This window comes from Durio zibethinus, chromosome 24, assembly GCF_047325235.1.
Source record: "Durio zibethinus cultivar Kanyao isolate XHJ-2024 chromosome 24, ASM4732523v1, whole genome shotgun sequence".
NCBI classification, from domain to species: Eukaryota; Viridiplantae; Streptophyta; class Magnoliopsida; order Malvales; family Malvaceae; genus Durio; species Durio zibethinus.
In genome coordinates, this window is record NC_143185.1 from 20441692 (window position 1) to 20462605 (window position 20914).

Here is a 20914-nt window from a genome sequence, read left to right on the forward strand (position 1 = left end):
ATTCCCTAATTCTCTTTTTTTTATTCGGTTCCCCGAAAAAATGCAAAAAATTGCAACGAGAGTGGCATTTCGGTAGTTATCTTGAACAATCAAGGGTAAGCTTAACAGCATAGTGAGTCAACTCACCTACTCACTTGCATCAGCATTCGAAGATTAGTTGGCTCCTGCTATTTTGCTCTCCCTTCCAAAAACAATTCCCAGCAAATTTAAACAAATTAACCAAACGCCTTCCATACTCCCATAACACTCAATAGTAAAGAAAAGAAAAAGCGTAAAGAATAGAAATTTGAATAAGCGGGCGGAGATGTGGCGCTGCGTTTCTCGTAGCCTTCGAGTTCCATATTCGAAGAGATCGGTCTCAAATGACTCTCTTAGATCTCACATTTCCGGATTCTTCTCCACCGATTCTGTACGGTTCCTTTCTTTTTCGGATTTTTATTACCTTGTTTTTTCTGCTTTGAAAAGTCAGAGCTGTTTTGCTTTTATCTTTTCATTTTCTTTCTGTTGGCGGTTACTGGATTTTCTTTGCAGATTCTGATTGATTTTACCTAATTTGTTTTTTATATTTATTTATTTTTTGTTGCTTGAACTGTTTGGCTGCTGAGAAAATGCTGCCAAGGAAAAGAATCGACAGAATCTGCACCTTTTTTTTTCGTAAATCATCTACTAACCTAGCTCCCTTTAGTTGACTTTGCTAATTTACCGTGGAAACAAATACCATATTGAACTTAGTCGTAATTAATATCCTTTTTTTTTTTATTTTTAACGTTTTATATAATTTATAATAGTTATTAAACAAAAAGCATCTTGTGTTGAACATTTACGATTATTGCAGGGTGAAGCCCCTTATACGATAGTGGATCATACATATGATGCAGTCGTGGTCGGTGCTGGTGGTGCGGGGCTGAGAGCAGCAATCGGCCTTTCAGAGCATGGATTCAATACTGCTTGCATTACTAAGCTTTTCCCAACTCGTTCGCATACCGTTGCAGCTCAGGTATAAAACTATTTGGATTTTTATGATTATCAGTGATGCCTTTGCTATAAGGGCATCTATATGTACAGTGACTATAGTCTATAGTTGGGCGGACTTCGTGATTCCAGTTTTTTATGGGCTCGGCTCTAAGATTTTGATGGCTCTATGCACATCCTACTTGTCTCTTTGCTGTTGTTTCCTTTGTAAGCACAGATAGTTGAGTTGCCTAGTAACTGATGTTCTCTTGTCCAACCAAGACTGAACATGAAACTTACGAAAATCATTCTTGTTACCATAACAATGTTTTTTTTTTTTTTTTTTAAATTCTTCAAATTATATCAATCGGCACTTTTACACTTGTCATATTGTGATCTGTTTAATATTTTTTGCATTTTAAAGAGTAATACATGGTTATTTGAATCTTTCATGCTGATATGTTTTATAAGGCATAATGCACTTCTCCAAATTGTTGTCAAATAAGTTATTTGTTTTCATCTAACAGTGGATCATTCTGGTAAAGCAGAGCCATTGTTTAGTTCCATGTTTAAAACACAGTCTGTAAAAAGGTTATTGGTTTTGTCAGTGGTGCCCTTTGTTTGTCAATTCCATTAAAAGAAATAATTTGTCTTATCTATCTGTATTAACATTTATGTTCAGGGTGGTATAAATGCTGCTTTGGGAAATATGACTGAAGATGACTGGCGATGGCACATGTATGATACAGTTAAAGGAAGTGATTGGTTAGGTACATGACTTGTTTGAACTTGTATCTTTTGTGATTTTGTGGGATACTTAAATAAACGGGTGTATTTAAGCTTGTGCCTCTACTTAATTTTTGGCTGTGTAAGAATGGTCAATTTTTTAATCAGCTTTCTCTTCTTAAGTACAATTATATGTTTACCTTAAGTGTGCTATCGTCTAGCCTGAAGTAGTTTATTATATCTCCCTGCATTCATTGAAGTGGCTATCACATGTTTGATCTTTTTTTCCCCTTCAACATCTGCTCAAACTATTGATATCAAACATTACCTGTGTAACAAAGCGGTATGACTCATGCTAGAGCGAAGGGCCATGCTGTGCACATACATTTCTATATTGCATTAAACGACCTTTTTCACTTGTACCTGTATAGTGCTGTATTTAACTACGTTTCTAACAATCCTTTTCCCTTTTGCTTTTGGTTTTAACAAAAGAGAGGGTGGATTGTTGTAGGTGATCAGGATGCAATTCAATATATGTGCAGGGAGGCACCTGAAGCAGTGATTGAACTTGAGAATTATGGGTTGCCTTTTTCTCGAACAGAAGATGGGAAAATATATCAGCGTGCATTTGGTGGTCAAAGCCTTGACTTTGGAAAAGGTTTGAGTGGACAAATTTGAGCGGGTAGAATTCTGATCTTAGCTCCCTAATGTTTTTCTATCTTGACCAGGTGGACAGGCCTATCGTTGTGCATGTGCTGCTGACCGAACTGGACATGCTCTATTGCACACACTCTATGGCCAAGCTATGAAACATAATACCCAATTCTTTGTGGAATATTTTGCTTTGGATCTGTTGATGAATGGTGATGGTAGGTTATTGCAGGGAATTTAGATTTTCATCTTTAATTGTATTTCAGATCCCTTTTGTTTGTGTTGGTTACCTTAGGTCTGGCATATATATCATTCCTTGTTATATTTGGCTGTCCATAGTTTTGAGATTTATTTGTTTTCTTCATTTTGGTGAAAGATGTGACCTACTTTTATAGTTATTCTCTTTGGACCTTTGACAAAAAAAATTGTTTTACATTTATGTTTGCAGTGTAATATGGATAACTTTGGTTTATTATTGATGCCTTATGTGCAGGGAGCTGCCAGGGTGTGATAGCTTTGAACATGGAGGATGGAACGTTACATCGATTCCGTGCTGCGTCAACAATTCTGGCCACTGGGGTACCATATTTATTCTTGATTTATTTTTCATTCAAAATGTGTTAAAGGACCATTACCTTTGTTTTTTTTTTTTTCTTTTTATTTATTTTTTGTTGTCTGTTTCTTTCAGGGATATGGTAGAGCCTACTTTTCTGCAACCTCAGCTCACACATGCACTGGTGATGGCAATGCTATGGTTGCACGTGCTGGGCTTCCCCTCCAGGTTTCTTGTGTTCTTTCTAACCTTGAAATTGGTTTTCTGGAGCTGCTTTCTGAATCCTTTCTCTTCTTCTATCTCTTTCTATATTCTTTCCCCTCTCGGTGTATCCTTCTTACAGGATTTGGAGTTCGTGCAGTTTCACCCAACTGGAATATATGGGGCTGGGTGCCTCATCACTGAAGGTTTGTGCTTATTCAACTTATGAAGAGAAGTGTCTTGGGTTTGTCATAACGTCTAGATCCGGGGATCTATCGCTAGACATTGACTTTTAGGGAGTCGCCACCAATCTTTTTTGTCTAGGTGCGATTGGTCACCTATGGAATTTGTCCTTTTAGGGAACACCTAAGTTTAAGGGTCCCTAGAAGAATAGGTTCGGGTCTACAAACCAGAACAGAGTTCGGGAGTTCGGTTACGTGTGAGGAAGGTTATAGCACCCTCACAACGCCCATCAAAAGATGGTACCAACTTGAATTTGTGTTATCCAAAAGCCTTAAAATTTTATCAAGTAATTAATTATTGAAAATTTTTCTCAATTGACTCTAATACTTTTAGCAGAAAATTGAGAAAATTCCCTCACCTCAAAAGTATGCAAGAAAAACTACTGTTTCACTTGCAGAGGCTCCGTCGTCGGATTATTTAAAGAAGAAAAAAAAACAAAATCAAAATTAAGATAGAAAGGAAGGAAAGAATGATTTTTTTTTTAGAGAAAATTGATACTTTCAACTTTTCTTCAAAAACCCTTTTTTTGAAAATTTATTTCTAAGGAAAATTGATACTTTCAACTTTTCCCCAAAAATATTTTTTTTGGAATTTTAATTTTCAAGGAAAATTGATACTTTCAACTTTTCCCCAAAAATACTTTTTTTGAAAATTTATTTTTCTTTTAAGGAAAATTGATACTTTCAACTTTTCCCTAAAATTATTTTTTTTTTGAAATTTATTTATGAGGAAAATTGATACTTTCAACTTTTCCCCAAAAATATTTTTTGAAAATTTATTTCTAAGGAAAATTGATACTTTCAACTTTTCCCTAAAAATATTTTTTGGAAATTTATTCTTAAGGAAAATTGATACTTTCAACTTTTCCCTAAAAATATTTTTTTTTTGAAATTTATTTTTGAGGAAAATTGATACTTTCAGCTTTTTTTCAAAAATATTTTTGGGAATTTATTTTTAAGAAAAATTGATACTTTCAACTTTTTCCTAAAAATATATTTTTTTGAAATTTTTTATTTTTATTTAAAGAAAATAAAATAATAAAAAATAAATAAAAAGAATATTACATAAACCTAATCTAATAAATAAAAAATAAAATAAACAAATAAACAAATAAATAAAAAAAAATTCAAAGAAAGAGAAAAAAAAAAAAAAAACCTGGAGCGGCTCGGATCGCGGCTCGGCTCAAGGAAGAGAAACGGCTCGGAGGGAGCGGCTCGGCTCGGCTCGGAGGGGGTTGGCACGCGCGGGTCAGAAAGCGGGTCGACGCTCGAGTCGGGTCGGGTTCGGCAAAACGCGCGGATCTTCTGGGTTACTGAAGGCCAAAACGACGTCGTTTTGGGAGGGTATAAAAGGCAATCCCCTTCGTTTTTTCGGCAGAACGCTCTTCCCTCTCTCTCTCTCTTCTTCCTTTTTTCTCTCCCTTCTCTCTAAAAATCGAAGAACACCGGTGCCGGATTCTGGAAATTTTCGTCGGAATCTGGAAATTTCGCCGGAAGTTGGCCGGAAGATCGTCGGTTTCTGGGATTCTTCGCCGGAAACTTCAATGTTCGTCGAAATTGTTGCCGGAAAATTCAAATTTCACCAGAATTTTCGCCGGATTCTGGAAATTTCCCAGAAATTTCTAGAAAAATTTTTCGCCAAAAATTTCTAAAAATTTTTTCACTCCCAGACCACTCCTAAACTTTTCCTAGCTTCCTATACGCCTCATTTTCTCTCAAATCAGTAGCTTTGCTTACTGTTTTCTGTGTTTTCATTCTGTTCCAGGGGGTGCCTTTTATAGGGGTTGATCAGGAGTTCCTGATCAATCCCAATTCCTCCTTGGACGGGGATTCAGTCTTTGAATCTAATTGGACTCTTCTGATTGAGTTCCCCTCCACAGTGGGATTCTTTAGCCTTGAATCTTAGCCCTCCAAAATTAAAATCAAAATAAATAAAAAATACTAGATAATTAGAAAAGATAAATCAAAAGATATTATAGTAAAAAATATCTGATAATCAAGAAAAATCAGAACAGATAAAAAAATAATAATAAATATATAACTATATACATATAAATCTAATCTAATAAAAAAAAATAAATATATACATAATAATAAAATACATAAAATACAAAATAATACAGGACATTGAATTGGGCCCTACCCATTTGGGCCAGGCCCAATTGATCTGGGCCTGGACCCAATTGGGTGTCTACAGCTGTCCCTTTTTGCACATTTTCTGTGAAACAAAAATTGCGCAAAGACGTAGACACCCAATCAAGACTCAGCTCAACAATGTCATTTTTTGTTTTTTTTTTTTTGTTTTTTTGTTTTTGTTTTTGTTTTTTTTTTTTGTTTTTGTTTTTTTTTTTTTTTTTTTTTTTTACCAAAGCTCCTCTAAGCAGAGGCTCAACGACTTTGAGAAAGTAAATTGCTCCTCTAAACAGAGGCACCACGACTTTGGAAAGTAAATTGCTCCCCTAAACAGAGGCACCACGACTTTGAAAAATAAATTGCTCCTCTCAACAGAGGCACCACGACTTTTGGAAAAATAAATTGCTCCTCTAAACAGAGGCACCACGACTTTGAAAAGTAAATTGCTCCTCTCAACAGAGGCACCACGACTTTTGAAAAAAGTAAATTGCTCCTCTAAACAGAGGTACCACGACTTTGAAAAAGTAAATTGCTCCTCTAAACAGAGGTACCACGACTTTGGAAAAGTAAATTGCTCCTCTAAACAGAGGCACCACGACTTTGGAAAAGTAAATTGCTCCTCTAAACAGAGGCACCACGACTTTGAAAAGTAAATTGCTCCTCTAAACAGAGGCAACGAACTTTGAAAAGTAAATTGCTCCTCTAAACAGAGGCACCACGACTTTGAAAAGTAAATTGCTCCTCTCAACAGAGGCACCACGACTTTTGAAAAAAGTAAATTGCTCCTCTAAACAGAGGTACCACGACTTTGAAAAAGTAAATTGCTCCTCTAAACAGAGGTACCACGACTTTGAAAAAGTAAATTGCTCCTCTAAACAGAGGTACCACGACTTTGAAAAAGTAAATTGCTCCTCTAAACAGAGGTACCACGACTTTGGAAAAGTAAATTGCTCCTCTAAACAGAGGCACCACGACTTTGAAAAAATAAATTGCTCCTTGACAATCATGTCCAAAGGAATTGAAAGTTGTGTTTGAAGGGATTCCAGGAGATTATGCCCAAAGGTCTTATAAATCAACCCTGATACCAAAAGACATCCTATTTTAAAGATTAGAAACTTACCTGACAAGCTTTCTCTTTTTCAGTTTTGCAAAATATCTTCATATTTGTCTTTTCCATGTGGGATGTTGGAACACCCCTACTTCTTGAATTTGTACACTATACTTTTCTGAAAGTAGTGTATGCTATGCAAATACATATGAATTTCAATGCATGCTATGCAAATGTTGGCCAATTAATTCCTGTTCAATGTATGGTACTCAAATTTCTCAAGCTCTTTTCTTTCTTGGGTGTCAAGCCCTTTGATTCTTCAAGGATCCAATTACACTGCTCTTCTAGGATCGAACCAGTGTAGCTCTTAATTGTCTCTTCCACTCAGATTCTTCCTTGTTCTGTTTTTCCATACTTTGGAATAAGCTTCATCAATCGATCATCACTTGACCATCATTCAATGAATTTCTCAGCACTAGCGAATTTCAAAACAAATTTCATCCACCATCACTGGGTCATTGTCTCAGCATTAACCATTCCCAAAACAAACTCTGTCCAGTGATTGTTCTCATCATTCAATCATAACTTGCAAGTCATATTGATCAATTCATCCTCGTACTCATCCCTTGATTGTATCACTGCCCCATTATATTCTCTATTTGGTCACATCATACATCCTTCTAAATCATCTCTTTTAGGTTTTTTCATCATCTTAGATTTCTTTTCAAATGAATGCAAGATTCTTTTAAGCACATATTCATTCATTCATTATCATTTCAAATCTTGACAAATACAATGCAATCAAGCATTTTCTCAATTCATTCTAAGGGTGTAATGATAAGAGAACACAAGGTGAATTATGGTAAAGATAAATAATGAAGATCTGTTTTGGTACAAAACAAATGGGAAACGAAATAAATTGGATACATGTCATTGGGGTGAATGGTATGTCCAAATGATGAATATTCAGACAATTTTCAACATTACTCTAGGATTCTTTTTCAAAAACTCATTCCATTTACTGTTGAAGTCATCTTAAGCTTGGCAAACTCTGCCCCAGTCTTTGAGGGATCTTCAGATGTTTTTGATCTTTCATTCATGTGAGCCATTTGACCTGGATCTTTTTTTTTTTTTTGGTACCAAAATCACCCTTTCAGGTTTTCAATTTGAATCTCTTTTTTTATTTTTTCATTTTCTCATTTTTTCCTTCATTCTTTCTTTTTTTTTCTCTTTTTTTTGTCTTTTTTTTTTCATCTTCTTTTTTTTCATTTTTCATCCATTATTGATATCTTTCATACATCCAACTTTAGAGCAATGTAGCATGATTCCATTACTTCATCATGAGCATACCTTCGCTCAACATATGATCATTCAAGTTGAGTATTCACACTTGATCTAAATGGACTTTTCAAGGTTGTAATGTAGGCCAAGGTGAAGGGTCAAAAAAAAATGGATATAATAGGCTCAAAACATGTATTAAAAAGGTTCAAAACCAAAGGATCATTCGATACAACTTGGCATTTTGCCCCACATCGTTTCACTACTTTTTCTTTCCTCACACAAAGGATTTTCGTTACTTTGCCCCAAGTCATGTGTGACATTTATTTTTCTTTTGCTTTTCTTTCTCTTTCCATTTTTGAGACCTTTTGTGGTGTTTTTTTTCTTTTTTTTTTTTCAAAATTTACCCTCCAGTGTATAGGGTGATCCTTGGTTGGGGTTCTTCAAAAAAATGATAAGCTCAAAAGGGGTAACAATAAATGGTTTTTCAAATGGTAAAAGAAAGATGGCCATTTTTCATCTCAATTGTGAATACCTTTCTTGAACATCATCTATTGAACAAAGCTCATGAACTTGTATAAAAGATTGCACACCTTCAAGACATATCTATTTCACATTCAGTAACAGTTTACTTTTTGCTCAAATCATCTCCTCACATTAACGTGGATGAGTTCTCAAAATTAAATCTCAGAATTATTATCATTGTCTAAATATTCATCATCTGAAATTTAAAAATGGGAATGTGAAGTTATGAAAGGTAACAGGGCATGGAATAATGGTCAAGTGAAAGAGAAAAATATAATGAAATGTATTGACTTGCCTTTATTAAAATGATAACAAGTGAAGTCATATTGCAAAAAAGAAATCCTAACATTACTTGAAAAGAAATCTTAAAATGACAAAAAAACTTCAACGAGCCTTATCTCCATTCTCAAAAATTATCCCTCTATATGATCAGGTGAAGAAATCCCCATTGACATCTTGCCCCTCAATTCATTGTGACTCTCCAGATCCTTTCTGTTCTTGACTTTCACTCAGTACGCTAACATGAGGTGTTGTTGTTTTTCCTTGATCAAAACTTACCATTCCATCATTGATCAACCGTTGCACCTTATACTTTAAAGCAGTGCAATTTTCAGTAGAATGGCCAGTAATTTCATAATGATAGTCACAACGGGCTGTAGGATCATACCACTTTGGATAGGGTGGTTTAAGTGGTTCCACATGGCTGGGGGCAATCAAGTGGCTATTATAGAGTTCTCGATATAACTCTGTATAAGTCATAGGGATTGGATCAAATACAGGTTTTTCTCGAGTAGTCCGTTGTTCTCGTGAGCCACTTGCTGGGTTAGTAGGACGAATTTGGGTTCTTACAGGAGCTTGAATGTTAAGGCGGTAAGTGGATGAATAAGATGGTTGTGGAGCTAGCTGGTATGGGTAGGATGAGGCATTATTCACAGCAGGATAGTATGGAGAGTAACCTTGGGATGGATAGGGTTGATAACCCCTGAATTGTTGTCTATCGAAGCTCACAGCTTGAGCTTCAACTTCTTTCTTTTCTGATGTCTTCTTGGTTTCTCCTCCTTTCAACTTACCATTTTTTATGGCACTTTCAAAATTTCTCCAGAGATCACCATGTCGGCAAAATTCTTTGTTGCATTCCCTATCATCTTTTCATAATAGGGAGGCTTTAAAGTGCTAACAAACAGCACTGTGGTCTCTTTCTCTGTCAGTGGAGGTTGTACCTGTGAAGCTATATCCCTCCATCTCTGGGCATACTCTTTAAAAGACTCGTCTGACTTTTTCTCCAGATTCTGCAAAGACAAACGATCAGGAGCCAAATCGATAATGTGTCGATATTGACTGATGAAGTCATGAGCCATATCGCTCCAAGAGCGAATGTGGGTCCTATCCAACTGAACATACCACCTGACAGCAGAACCAGTAAGGCTATCCTGGAAGACATGCATCAAGAGTTTTTCATCATGTGCATGAGCTGCCATCTTTCTGCAATACATGGTGATGTGGGTTTTGGGGCACTTTGTACCGTCATATTTTTCAAACTTCAGTACTTTGAACTTATAGGGGATAACCACATCAGGAACTAGGCAGAGCCCAGCAGCATCAACTGACCCATAACAGCTAAATCCTTCCACAGCCCGTAGCCTCTGCTCTAGCATACTAATTTTAGAGCTTTCCTCAGCTTCCACCCTTATCTTTTCCTTCTCCTTCTCTTCTAGATCAGGAATTGGTTCTGTTGCCTTTTCAGTGAAGACAGGATTTATATAGCTATTATACTGCCCTGGGTTTAAAGCTGATGGCATTCCAGGATATGTTGGATATGCAAAATGTTGTGGTGGGACCTCTTGGGCAGACTGGGCTTGAGGTGGGCCAAAACCTGGAGGGTACAAAGGGTCAGCCACTTCTTGTTGGCTTGTACTTCCTTCAACTCTTTTTCCTTTATTCATATTATTGAGGGCCTCCAGAATCTTGCTTAGTTCACTTTCAATTTTCTCCTGAGCTTTTTTTAGCTTTTCAAATCTATGAGAACTTTCTTCTTCCATTTGCCTTGCTCTGGATCTTGTGTTGTATGGATGAGCAGGGTTTTCGCTAGATGGAGCTATCCTGGGACCTTGAGTACCATACTTATGATTAGAAATGTTATGCTGTGCCTTATGTATGATGCTGTGATACACAAATGAAATGTACATTTTTTTGAATGAAATCTAGTATGAAATGAATACAAATGATTGTGTTGAAACATGATCATGAAAAGAATACAGATGCATACAATCAGACAAACAACATAGTTAGTTCCGTAGATGAAACGTAAGTGATGTTGATGCATAATGTTACATATGATAAAAATAATACACAAAGTTAAGCAATCAAAATGATTAGATAAACACCTTTTTTGTGTCTTAATTTTAGGGTATATCTATCATTGGGTAGAAAGAGCTCTATCCTAGGTGTAGGCACTCTTAAGGTTCACTACATGCGATTTTAAGGTCAAAGTCTAAAGGTTCTCAAATTGCTCCTTACATCTTTGTCCATCACAGACTAGTAAGGCACCCTAATCCTCACCCATTACAGGCTACAAGTGGAAAATGTTCAATTTGAGTGGGAGTATTTCGCTAGCTACTGCGGAGGCATTAGACCTCACGAAAGCAATAGGTACTTTACTCCCTCCTAGAGGGACGGAGCTCGGGTGTAGAGCTCATGTTATGCACATGCACATAATTAACAAGATAAATAAACAGGAATGAATAATAACACATATATACAAAAATGGTTCAATTTTATTAGGCTTTTGGATAACACAAATTATTTGCTGGCCTGACTCTCAAAGTTCCCCAGTGGAGTCGCCAAGCTGTCATAACGTCTAGATCCGGGGATCTATCGCTAGACATTGACTTTTAGGGAGTCGCCACCAATCTTTTTTGTCTAGGTGCGATTGGCCACCTATGGAATCTGTCCTTTTAGGGAACACCTAAGTTTAAGGGTCCCTAGAAGAATAGGTTCAGGTCTACAAACCATAACAGAGTTCGGGAGTTCGGTTACGTGTGAGGAAGGTTATAGCACCCTCACAACGCCCATCAAAAGATGGTACCAACTTGAATTTGTGTTATCCAAAAGCCTTAAAATTTTACCAAGTAATTAATTATTGAAAATTTTTCTCAATTGACTCTAATACTTTTAGCAGAAAATTGAAAAAATTCCCTCATCTCAAGAGTATGCAAGAAAAACTATTGTTTCACTTGCAGAGGCTCCGTTGTCGGATTATTTAAAGAAGAAAAAAAACAAAATCAAAATTAAGATAGAAAGGAAGGAAAGAATGATTTTTTTTTTTAGAGAAAATTGATACTTTCAACTTTTCCTCAAAAACCCTTTTTTTGAAAATTTATTTCTAAGGAAAATTGATACTTTCAACTTTTCTCCAAAAATATTTTTTTTGGAATTTTGATTTTCAAGGAAAATTGATACTTTCAACTTTTCCCCAAAAATACTTTTTTTGAAAATTTATTTTTCTTTTAAGGAAAATTGATACTTTCAACTTTTCCCTAAAAATATATTTTTTTTGAAATTTATTTCTGAGGAAAATTGATACTTTCAACTTTTCCCCAAAAATATTTTTTGAAAATTTATTTCTAAGAAAAATTGATACTTTCAACTTTTCCCTAAAAATATTTTTTGGAAATTTATTCTTAAGGAAAATTGATACTTTCAACTTTTCCCTAAAAATATTTTTTTTTTGAAATTTATTTTTGAGGAAAATTGATACTTTCAGCTTTTCTCCAAAAATATTTTTGGGAATTTATTTCTAAGGAAAATTGATACTTTCAACTTTTCCCTAAAAATATATTTTTTTGGAATTTTTTATTTTTATTTAAAGAAAATAAAATAATAAAAAATAAATAAAAAGAATATTACATAAACCTAATCTAATAAATAAAAAATAAAATAAACAAATAAACAAAGAAATAAAAAAAAATTCAAAGAAAGAGAAAAAAAAAAAAACCTGGAGCGGCTCGGATCGCGGCTCGGCTCGGCTCAAGGAAGAGAAACGGCTCGGAGGGAGCGGCTTGGCGGCTCGGCTCGGCTCGGAGGGGGCTGGCACGCGCGGGTCAGAAAGCGGGTCGACGCCCGGGTCGGGTCGGGTTCGGCAAAACGCGCGGATCCTCTGGGTTACTGAAGGCCAAAACGACGTCGTTTTGGGAAGGTATAAAAGGCAATCCCCTTCGTTTTTTCGGCAGAACGCTCCTCCCTCTCTCTCTCTTCTTCCCTTTTTCTCTCCCTTCTCTCTAAAAACTGAAGAACACCGGTGCTGGATTCTGGAAATTTTCGCCGGAATCTGGAAATTTAGCCGGAAGTTGGCCGGAAGATCGCCGGTTTCTGGGATTTTTCGCCGGAAACTTCAATGTTCGTCGGAATTGTTGCCGGAAAATTCAAATTTCGCCGGAATTTTCGCCGGATTCTGGAAATTTCCCAGAAATTTCCAGAAAAATTTTTCGCCAAAAATTTTTAAAAATTTTTTCTCACTCCCAGACTACTCCTAAACTTTTCCTAGCTTCCTATACGCCTCCTTTTCTCTCAAATCAGTAGCTTTGCTTACTGTTTTCTGTGTTTTCATTCTGTTCCAGAGGGTGCCTTTTATAGGGGTTGATCAGGAGTTCCTGATCAATCCCAATTCCTCTTTGGACGGGGATTCAGTCTTTGAATCTAATTGGACTCTTCTGATTGAGTTCCCCTCCACAGTGGGATTCTTCAGCCTTGAATCTTAGCCCTCCAAAATTAAAATCAAAATAAATAAAAAATACTAGATAATTAGAAAAGATAAATCAAAAGATATTATAGTAAAAAAATATCTGATAATCAGGAAAAATCAGAACAGATAAAAAAATAATAATAAATATATAACTATATACATATAAATCTAATCTAATAAAAAAAAATAAATATATACATAATAATAAAATACATAAAATACAAAATAATACAGGACAAATTGAATTGGGCCCTACCCATTTGGGCCAGGCCCAATTGATCTGGGCCTGGACCCAATTGGGTGTCTACAGGGTTGATTTTTGGTTGCATTATAGAGGGAAGTTATTATACCTCTTTGTTTTTCTATTTTTGAATTTAATTGTTTGCACCTTCTTCTTTAGTTCAAGTTGATAATGTTCATTTCTAATTTTCAATTGCAATTTGTAGGGTCTCGTGGTGAAGGTGGTATTCTTAGAAATAGTGAAGGTGAACGCTTTATGGAACGGTATGCCCCTACAGCCAAGGATCTTGCTTCAAGGGATGTTGTTTCAAGATCTATGACCATGGAAATCAGGGAAGGTCGTGGTGTAGGTATGATTATCTCCTTATTGCTGTCATTTCCATTGCCAGCATTCAGTATCATCTGTGGTTTTCTTGCTTAGGAGTGTATGTTAGGTTGCGAGATGTGCAGTGAGGTATTGCAATATGGTGCTTTTGGTTTAAACTAGATATTGGGTTTCTTTTTTCTGGCATTTTATGTGATTGTTAGTCTTAGTTCCATCAAGTTTTAGATATCTGGTTTTTCATACTCATATTTGTAGGTGGCCATGCCCAAAAACAAGATAAGTTTATTTCTAGCGTTGCATGATGCAGACAGTTACCAGTTACATGCAAAATAATATGAATCTTCTCAGAACTTGGGAGTTATTAACTATGATATTTATATCCAATAGGACCTCTAAAGGATCATATCTATCTTCACTTGAATCATTTACCCCCAGAGGTGCTCAAGGAGAGGCTTCCAGGTATCTCTGAGACTGCTGCCATTTTTGCTGGTGTGGATGTTACAAAGGAGCCCATTCCAGTATTGCCCACTGTACATTATAATATGGGTGGAATTCCCACAAATTACCATGGAGAGGTGTGCAGATGCATAGATGCATTTACATGTGGATGTTCAGAACAAATATTTCTGATATATGAGGATGTATAATTGTGGAGGTTTACTCAAATTTAATTGTGTTATTCATTTCAGAGATACACTGAAGAAATACTTGTTAATATGTGTCTGTATGATTGAATAAGTGATAAATATTTAAAAAATTAAAGACCTGCGATATTATTTGAGAATGAAGACCTTAAACAATAAGTTTCTTCAAATAATCATGTCTGATATTCCACTCTTTGTGGTTTTAACTTCACCATCCATTTCTTTTTGTTGATTTTCAGGCTCACACTACTTAATCAGTGTGCTTTTTGTTTCTCAGGTAGTTACTGTCAGAGGCAGTGATCCAGATTCTGTGGTTCCTGGACTAATGGCTGCTGGGGAGGCAGCTTGTGCATCAGTTCATGGTGCCAATCGGTTGGGAGCAAACTCCCTTCTTGATATTGTTGTCTTTGGTCGGGCTTGTGCAAACAGAGTTGCAGAGATCCATAGACCAGGCAAGTTGTATTTATATCTTTTGCAGATAAGTAGCTATGCCATTATGTCTCAATTTTGATTCACATACACTGTTTTTTTCAGGGGAGAAGCAGAAACCTTTGGATAAGGATGCTGGGGAGAAAACAGTTGTTTGGCTGGACAAAATAAGAAATTCAAATGGTTCTCTTCCAACTTCAAAAATTCGATTGAATATGCAAAGAATAATGCAAAACAATGCTGCTGTTTTCCGTACACAGGAAACGCTAGAAGAAGGTGTGTGATGTTTCTTCATCATTAATGTTCTAGTTTTTCCGTCATGTGTCTTTTTCGCCCCATTTAGCCCTCCTTTTGTTCCTCTTTTTCTGGCAAATAGAGTAATTAGTTTGGCTTATGTTGCTTGTGAGATTCTACTTGCTCAAACTAACGTCTTTTAACATTTAGTTGTCACTTGGGAGAAACCTATTTACTTCTATGTATATTTTGGTAGGTTGTCAGTTAATTGATAAGGCATGGGAAAGTTTCCATGATGTTAAGTTGAAGGATCGAACTTTAATATGGTAAGACTGCAGGCACTAGGATGTTGATGACGAAACCATTCTTGTAGTTTGTTGTTTTTTGAGCTTCACTTTTAAAATGTTTCAACAGGAACTCTGATTTGATAGAGACTATTGAGTTGGAAAATCTTTTGATTAATGCCTGTATCACCATGCATTCTGCTGAAGCCAGGAAAGAGAGCAGGGGAGCTCATGCCCGTGAAGATTTTACAGTTAGTTTATTTTTTATTCAGTTCGGTTATTTCCTTTTTGCCAAGCTTCTGTATAATAAAGTGAATTTGCTGTTCTTTTGCAGAAAAGAGATGATGAGAACTGGATGAAACACACATTGGGGTAAGATCTCTTTCCCATGGAAGAACACAATGAATATATATGGGTTTATCTTGTGGTGAGGAAGTTTAAAATTAATAGGGACAGGTGCATTTGTATCAAGAACAGGTTTCTGGGAACCAAGCTTAATCCAAATGTATAGTTGTATAATATTTGGGCTTTTGGCTGTTCCACTTTATGTAGAATATAAACCATGGAATCACGTGTAAGGGGAAAGATAGCACAGGTGGGGTATTTAAGTACACTATTGCTTGCAATTCTCCATGGTGTTTCTGTTCACTGTCTGATTGGTAACCTGAGTTAGTGCCCCAAATCCGATCAAACCTAGGCTTTAATTATTGGTATTGGCAGAGTGAATCCAAGAATAGTTAGTATTGCTAGGAATAATCATCTATCGTGTATTATCAGTGATTTACTAGATAATGGAAAGAATGCAAATCACTAAATTGCATCATTATTTTGGTTTAATCTAGTTGGGAATGTCAAGTTGTTGGATATTTACAAATTCTACTTTGATTTGTAGGTATTGGGAGAATGAGAAGGTGCGACTTGATTACCGGCCAGTTCACATGAACACATTAGATGATGAGGTTGAATCATTCCCACCTAAAGCCCGTGTGTATTAATCCATGTGCCTTTAGTAGGCAGATATTGGTTTTATGCAAATGATTATGAGAATCCAACAAGTCAGCCCGGAATAAGTTATGGAGAACAAAGATGCAATAATCTATTTGTACATGCAGCATTTTGGCAATATATGTGCCATTTATCAATCTTGGGAACTTTTTGTTTGAAAGCATCAACAAGTTTCAATCTGATTCAGAAATTTGTATTTGCCCTGGACATCAACAAGGTTCATAATGACAGAGGACTGAACCCATGTCAAGTTTAACTACTGATATTTTGCTCATCGAGACTTCGGCCTAAGGCTCGCATCCCCTCGCCATAGCTGTCCAATCCTCTTCTGAACGAAAAACCTCCTGAAGAAGAAAAGAACATCCTGTCATCATCTCACCCGAATCCTGGCATCAATTAAGTTTCAAGGTGAGGGTTTTTGCGAACATTGCGTGCATTGTGCAATTAGGACAGTTGACTTGGGGTATTATCGCGGAGGCACCATCTTCCAAGCCATGCCCACCTGTCCAGTTGCTTTCAACGTAGACGCTGCCACCCCGTCCAAATATCATGCATCGTTGCTTTTCGGTTGGTCTGGGACTTTACCCCATTCAACCTGACCTTTTTGGATCCCACTTTACCGCTTTTTTTGTTCATGGCCCTTGGCCCTGGCTGGCTTCTTGGCCCCATCACATCTCCTTCCCGGTGGGCCCCTTAACCACCCAAAAAGAACGGACCCTAATTGCGATGGAGCTGAATACGTGTCGTGATTTTGAGAGTACCTAGGGCGTCGTTTTCAATTGCAGAGAGAGAGAGGCGGCGGAGAAAGGAAAGGACGCTCAGATCTAAAACAAAAAAAAAAAAACCGAAACGAACGGTTATCACGAATTCCGAGACGATCACAGGGAGGGTGAAATGACGTCAGCGAGACTGCGATACCGACCGGCCGTGGCTAAGGTTGTTAAGGGGAGGTGGGCCTCTTCAACCAATTACCAAGGAGCAGTCATTTCGTTAAATAAAAAATGGTCCAACATGTTGCATGGGAACCACGCCATGCACACGGCAACTGGGACTCGGAGAAAAAAAAAAAAAAAAAACCAGAAGTGAGTAAGAGAGACCTGTTGCCAATTGTAGTGATAGCCGGCTAGTCACTTACAAAAAGGGTACACGGGATTTTCATACTCTCAGGTCTCAAAATTTTTATATTTTCAGGTCATTTTTTATTTTTAATTTTTTATTTTCATTTGATTTTCTTTAAAAAAAGCGGGACCCACTATGCTCTTTTTTAATAGCTATAAGGACGCGAGGGACTTTCACTTTATTCAGCACTCGTCTGTTGTAGCTTTCCTTCTCTAAAGCCACACTGACTCAAGTTTCTGTTTTTCTTTCATTCTCTCCTTAGCTCAAGCAAAATCCAAGTTTGTAGAGCTTCTGATCCAGCTACTTTTGGGCCTACAGTCTTGTATGTACTCTCTCTTTCTCTCTCATTCTTAAAAATATTCACTCTTTTGCTGATTTTTTTGGGGTAATATGAGTGCAGTTTACAAAATTTTCCGGCGAAGGTTAGCCGGAGAATGGCATATATGTTTCCGGATAGTGGAAATCTAATGGCAATCGCTCAACAAGTTATAAAGCAAAAGCAACAGCAAGAGCAACAAGAACAGCAACTCCATCGTCAGCAGCAACAGCTCCTAGGTCTCAGTCCTTTCTCTTTAAACCCTTCGCCCAACACCCACCATGGCGTTTCCAGCTCTCCCAATCTCGGATACGGGCTTTCGGGAACTGGATTTGCCGACCCGTTTCAGGGATATATTGGGGAAGGGTTTCAGTTACCTAACATGGAGTATCATTCGAGTGGGTTCCGGTTCCCGGATTTTTGTGGTGGTGTGGGTGGTATGTTTGACTCCAACGAGTGCATGGATAGCTTAATGAACGGTGGGGATTCAACGGATAGTTCGAATCTGCCGTCTGGTTGTGACGCGTGGCAGAACAATGCCGATTTTGGTCTCTGCGGTGCCGATCCGTTTACTGCTTGTCCGAATCGTCTCAGCGTAGCGTGTTCTACGCCGTCTGATTTGAACCGAGCGATTTTCTCAACAGAGGCACAGCAAAATCCTAGCAGTACTCTTCAAGCTCAGTCTCAACTACCTGCGTGGCCCCCATCTCCTCCGCCTTCTCCGCCTCAAGTAACCGTTAAAAAAACCAAAACAAGCAGTCCCCCGAGCCAGACCCCACCCCAAAACGACGCCGCAGGCCTCTCATCTGGTTCCCTCGGGACCGAGTCAGCTCCCCCGGTTTTAAAAGCTTTACTCGACTGTGCCAGATTTGCTGAGTCGGAACCTCAACGAGCGATTAAATCACTGGTTAGACTCAGGGAATCGGCATTTGAACGCGGAGATCCAACTGAAAGAGTGGCTTTTTACTTCACCGAAGCTCTCTATAGCAGAGTCTCTCTTCAAGCAGAGAAAAGATTGGCTATGCTGGAAACGACGTTGGAGGAATTCACTCTCTCTTACAAAGCACTAAACGACGCGTGTCCGTACTTGAAGTTCGCTCATTTCACCGCAAATCAAGCGATTCTGGAAGCAACGGAGCGAGAAAGCAAGATTCACATAGTGGACTTTGGAATTGCTCAAGGAGTTCAATGGGCTGCTCTTTTACAGGCTTTAGCGACCCGGTCTGCTGGAAAACCTACCCGAATTCGAATCTCCGGTATACCTGCCCCGGTTTTGGGAAAATCTCCGGCTCTTTCTCTTTGTGCCACTGGTAACCGTCTCCGTGATTTTGCGAAGCTTCTGGATTTGAATTTTGAGTTCGAACCAATTCTGACTCCGATTAAGGAACTTAACGGGTCGAGTTTCCGGGTTGATGAGGACGAGGTATTAGCTGTAAATTTCGTGCTTCAGTTGTACAATTTGTTAGATGAAGATTTGATCACTGTGGAAACCGCTCTCTGTTTGGCTAAATCTTTGAACCCGAAAATCGTGACATTGGGTGAGTACGAAGCGAGTTTAAACCGAGCCGGGTTCGAGAACCGGTTCAAGAACGCATTGAGGTATTACTCGGCCTTGTTCGAATCATTGGAACCGAACTTGCCTCGTGACTCACAGGAGAGAATCCAAGTCGAGAGACTATTACTCGGTCGGAAAATCTCGGGGGTTATCGGACCGGAGGAAGCAGAAAACCGAAGGGAACGGATGGAAGACAAAGAGCAATGGAAGGTTTTAATGGAAACTGCTGGTTTTGAAACGGTTGCCCTTAGCCGTTACGCTATAAGTCAAGCGAGAATTCTGTTGTGGAATTATAATTACAGCTCTTCGTATTCACTGATTGAATCCCAACCTGGATTTCTCTCTTTAGCTTGGAACAATGTGCCTCTACTCACGGTCTCATCGTGGCGTTGATGATTTCAGGGATTTTTAGCAACCATTGTTGTAAAATTTTCTGGTAATTTTTCTCTAGTGTGGAACGGAACATATTCACTTTGAGAAGACTCTTGGGGCTCAGCTCAGTGAAAACAGTGGTGAAATTCAAGTGCAATTGAGAAGCTTTTTAGAGTTTTCTTTCGTATTTTACTTCTGGGTTTTCCTTTTGTTGGGGTTTTTTTTAATAGGTCATGACAAAAATTGTAACATAGGGGAAATTAAATTCAGGAGTACATTTATCTTAGGTGTCAAGTAGCTTTGTACCATATAAAAATTTGATAACTTTTTATACTGTTTTTTTTATTTATTTCCTAATTTCATGTTAATGTCAATGTAGACTTGAGTTCAGTTCCATTGCAATAGAATGTGAAAACTGACTTAATGACTTGGAAGTTAATAGTTTTCTTGTGCTTTTGGGTTGTTGAACCTGGAGTCTTGTTCTGGTCACTCCTGTCATCAAATTTTTTCACCTTGGCTGGCCGGCCTGCACCTTGCAGGGTGCAGTAAAAACCATGAACAAAACTGGTAAAAATGTCACTGTCTTTCAGGCACTGTAATTGGGTGTTTTAATCGAGACTTGAGTCTTGTATTGAACAGTGGTTTCTGTATTTGGTGTTTGATGACGACCAGCACAGTACTTAATGATTTCACTGTTTAAGGTTTTATGTTTAAAGAGTTTTATAGCAACTGTGTTTGCGTAAATGATCTGGCAGGTCATCTTTTACTTACTATCTTCTCTCGATCAAACTTTCAGTCTTTCAGGCTGCTGCTATCTTATAATGAGCACCGTTTTATTTTGTTATTTGGCTTGGAAAAGGACTTTGAATTTGCATCCAGTGGCTGTTGCCATCCCTGCTAATCTTAATTTTCTTAGACTCTATTTTAATTGACAGTAAAATTAAAAATAATAATAATTATTATTGTAATTACAATTTAAAAAATTAATAAAAATTTATATTTAAATTAATTAAAAATATGATAAATTTAATTATATTGCATCAAAAATTAGATAAATTTCAAACAGATACTTAATCTATGAGCCTTCTTACCTGTTGCTTGTAGATTTAATGGCTGTCATTTTCATACATGAGTTATCCTCTGATTGTGGATTTCTCTTTTGATTATAGACATAAAATCTTTATTGTCCAATTTCCACCCAATAGAGGAAACTGAAGGGAGAGACATCAGAGACAGAGAATAGCTTGAACATGATATTTCATTTCATCCTTCGCATAATTGAGATCAAACAAGGCTGATGAAAGCAGCCTGTTTCCAACTCCCTAGAACTAATGGGCCAGAG

The 20914-nt window shown here is 37.4% G+C and overlaps 1 protein-coding gene and 1 pseudogene across 2 annotated transcripts; both read left to right on the plus strand.

Annotated features, from left to right (window-relative positions):
* Positions 1-16482, plus strand: LOC111317178 (succinate dehydrogenase [ubiquinone] flavoprotein subunit, mitochondrial). The gene is made up of 16 exons (XM_022919575.2): positions 1-409; positions 836-997; positions 1634-1721; positions 2189-2335; positions 2406-2546; positions 2822-2907; positions 3017-3109; positions 3225-3288; positions 13496-13639; positions 14002-14189; positions 14536-14710; positions 14793-14963; positions 15178-15247; positions 15336-15456; positions 15540-15577; positions 16098-16482. The coding sequence occupies exons 1-16, from the start codon at positions 305-307 to the stop codon at positions 16198-16200; spliced, it is 1896 nt and encodes a 631-aa protein (XP_022775310.2). The 5' UTR covers positions 1-304; the 3' UTR covers positions 16201-16482.
* An 877-nt stretch (positions 16483-17359) lies between these two features.
* On the plus strand, positions 17360-19917 carry LOC111317180 (SCARECROW-LIKE protein 7 pseudogene; annotated as a pseudogene). The gene is made up of 3 exons (XR_016333035.1): positions 17360-17377; positions 17592-17651; positions 17730-19917. The product of XR_016333035.1 is annotated as an SCARECROW-LIKE protein 7 pseudogene (transcript).
* The last annotated feature ends 997 nt before the right edge of the window (positions 19918-20914 follow it).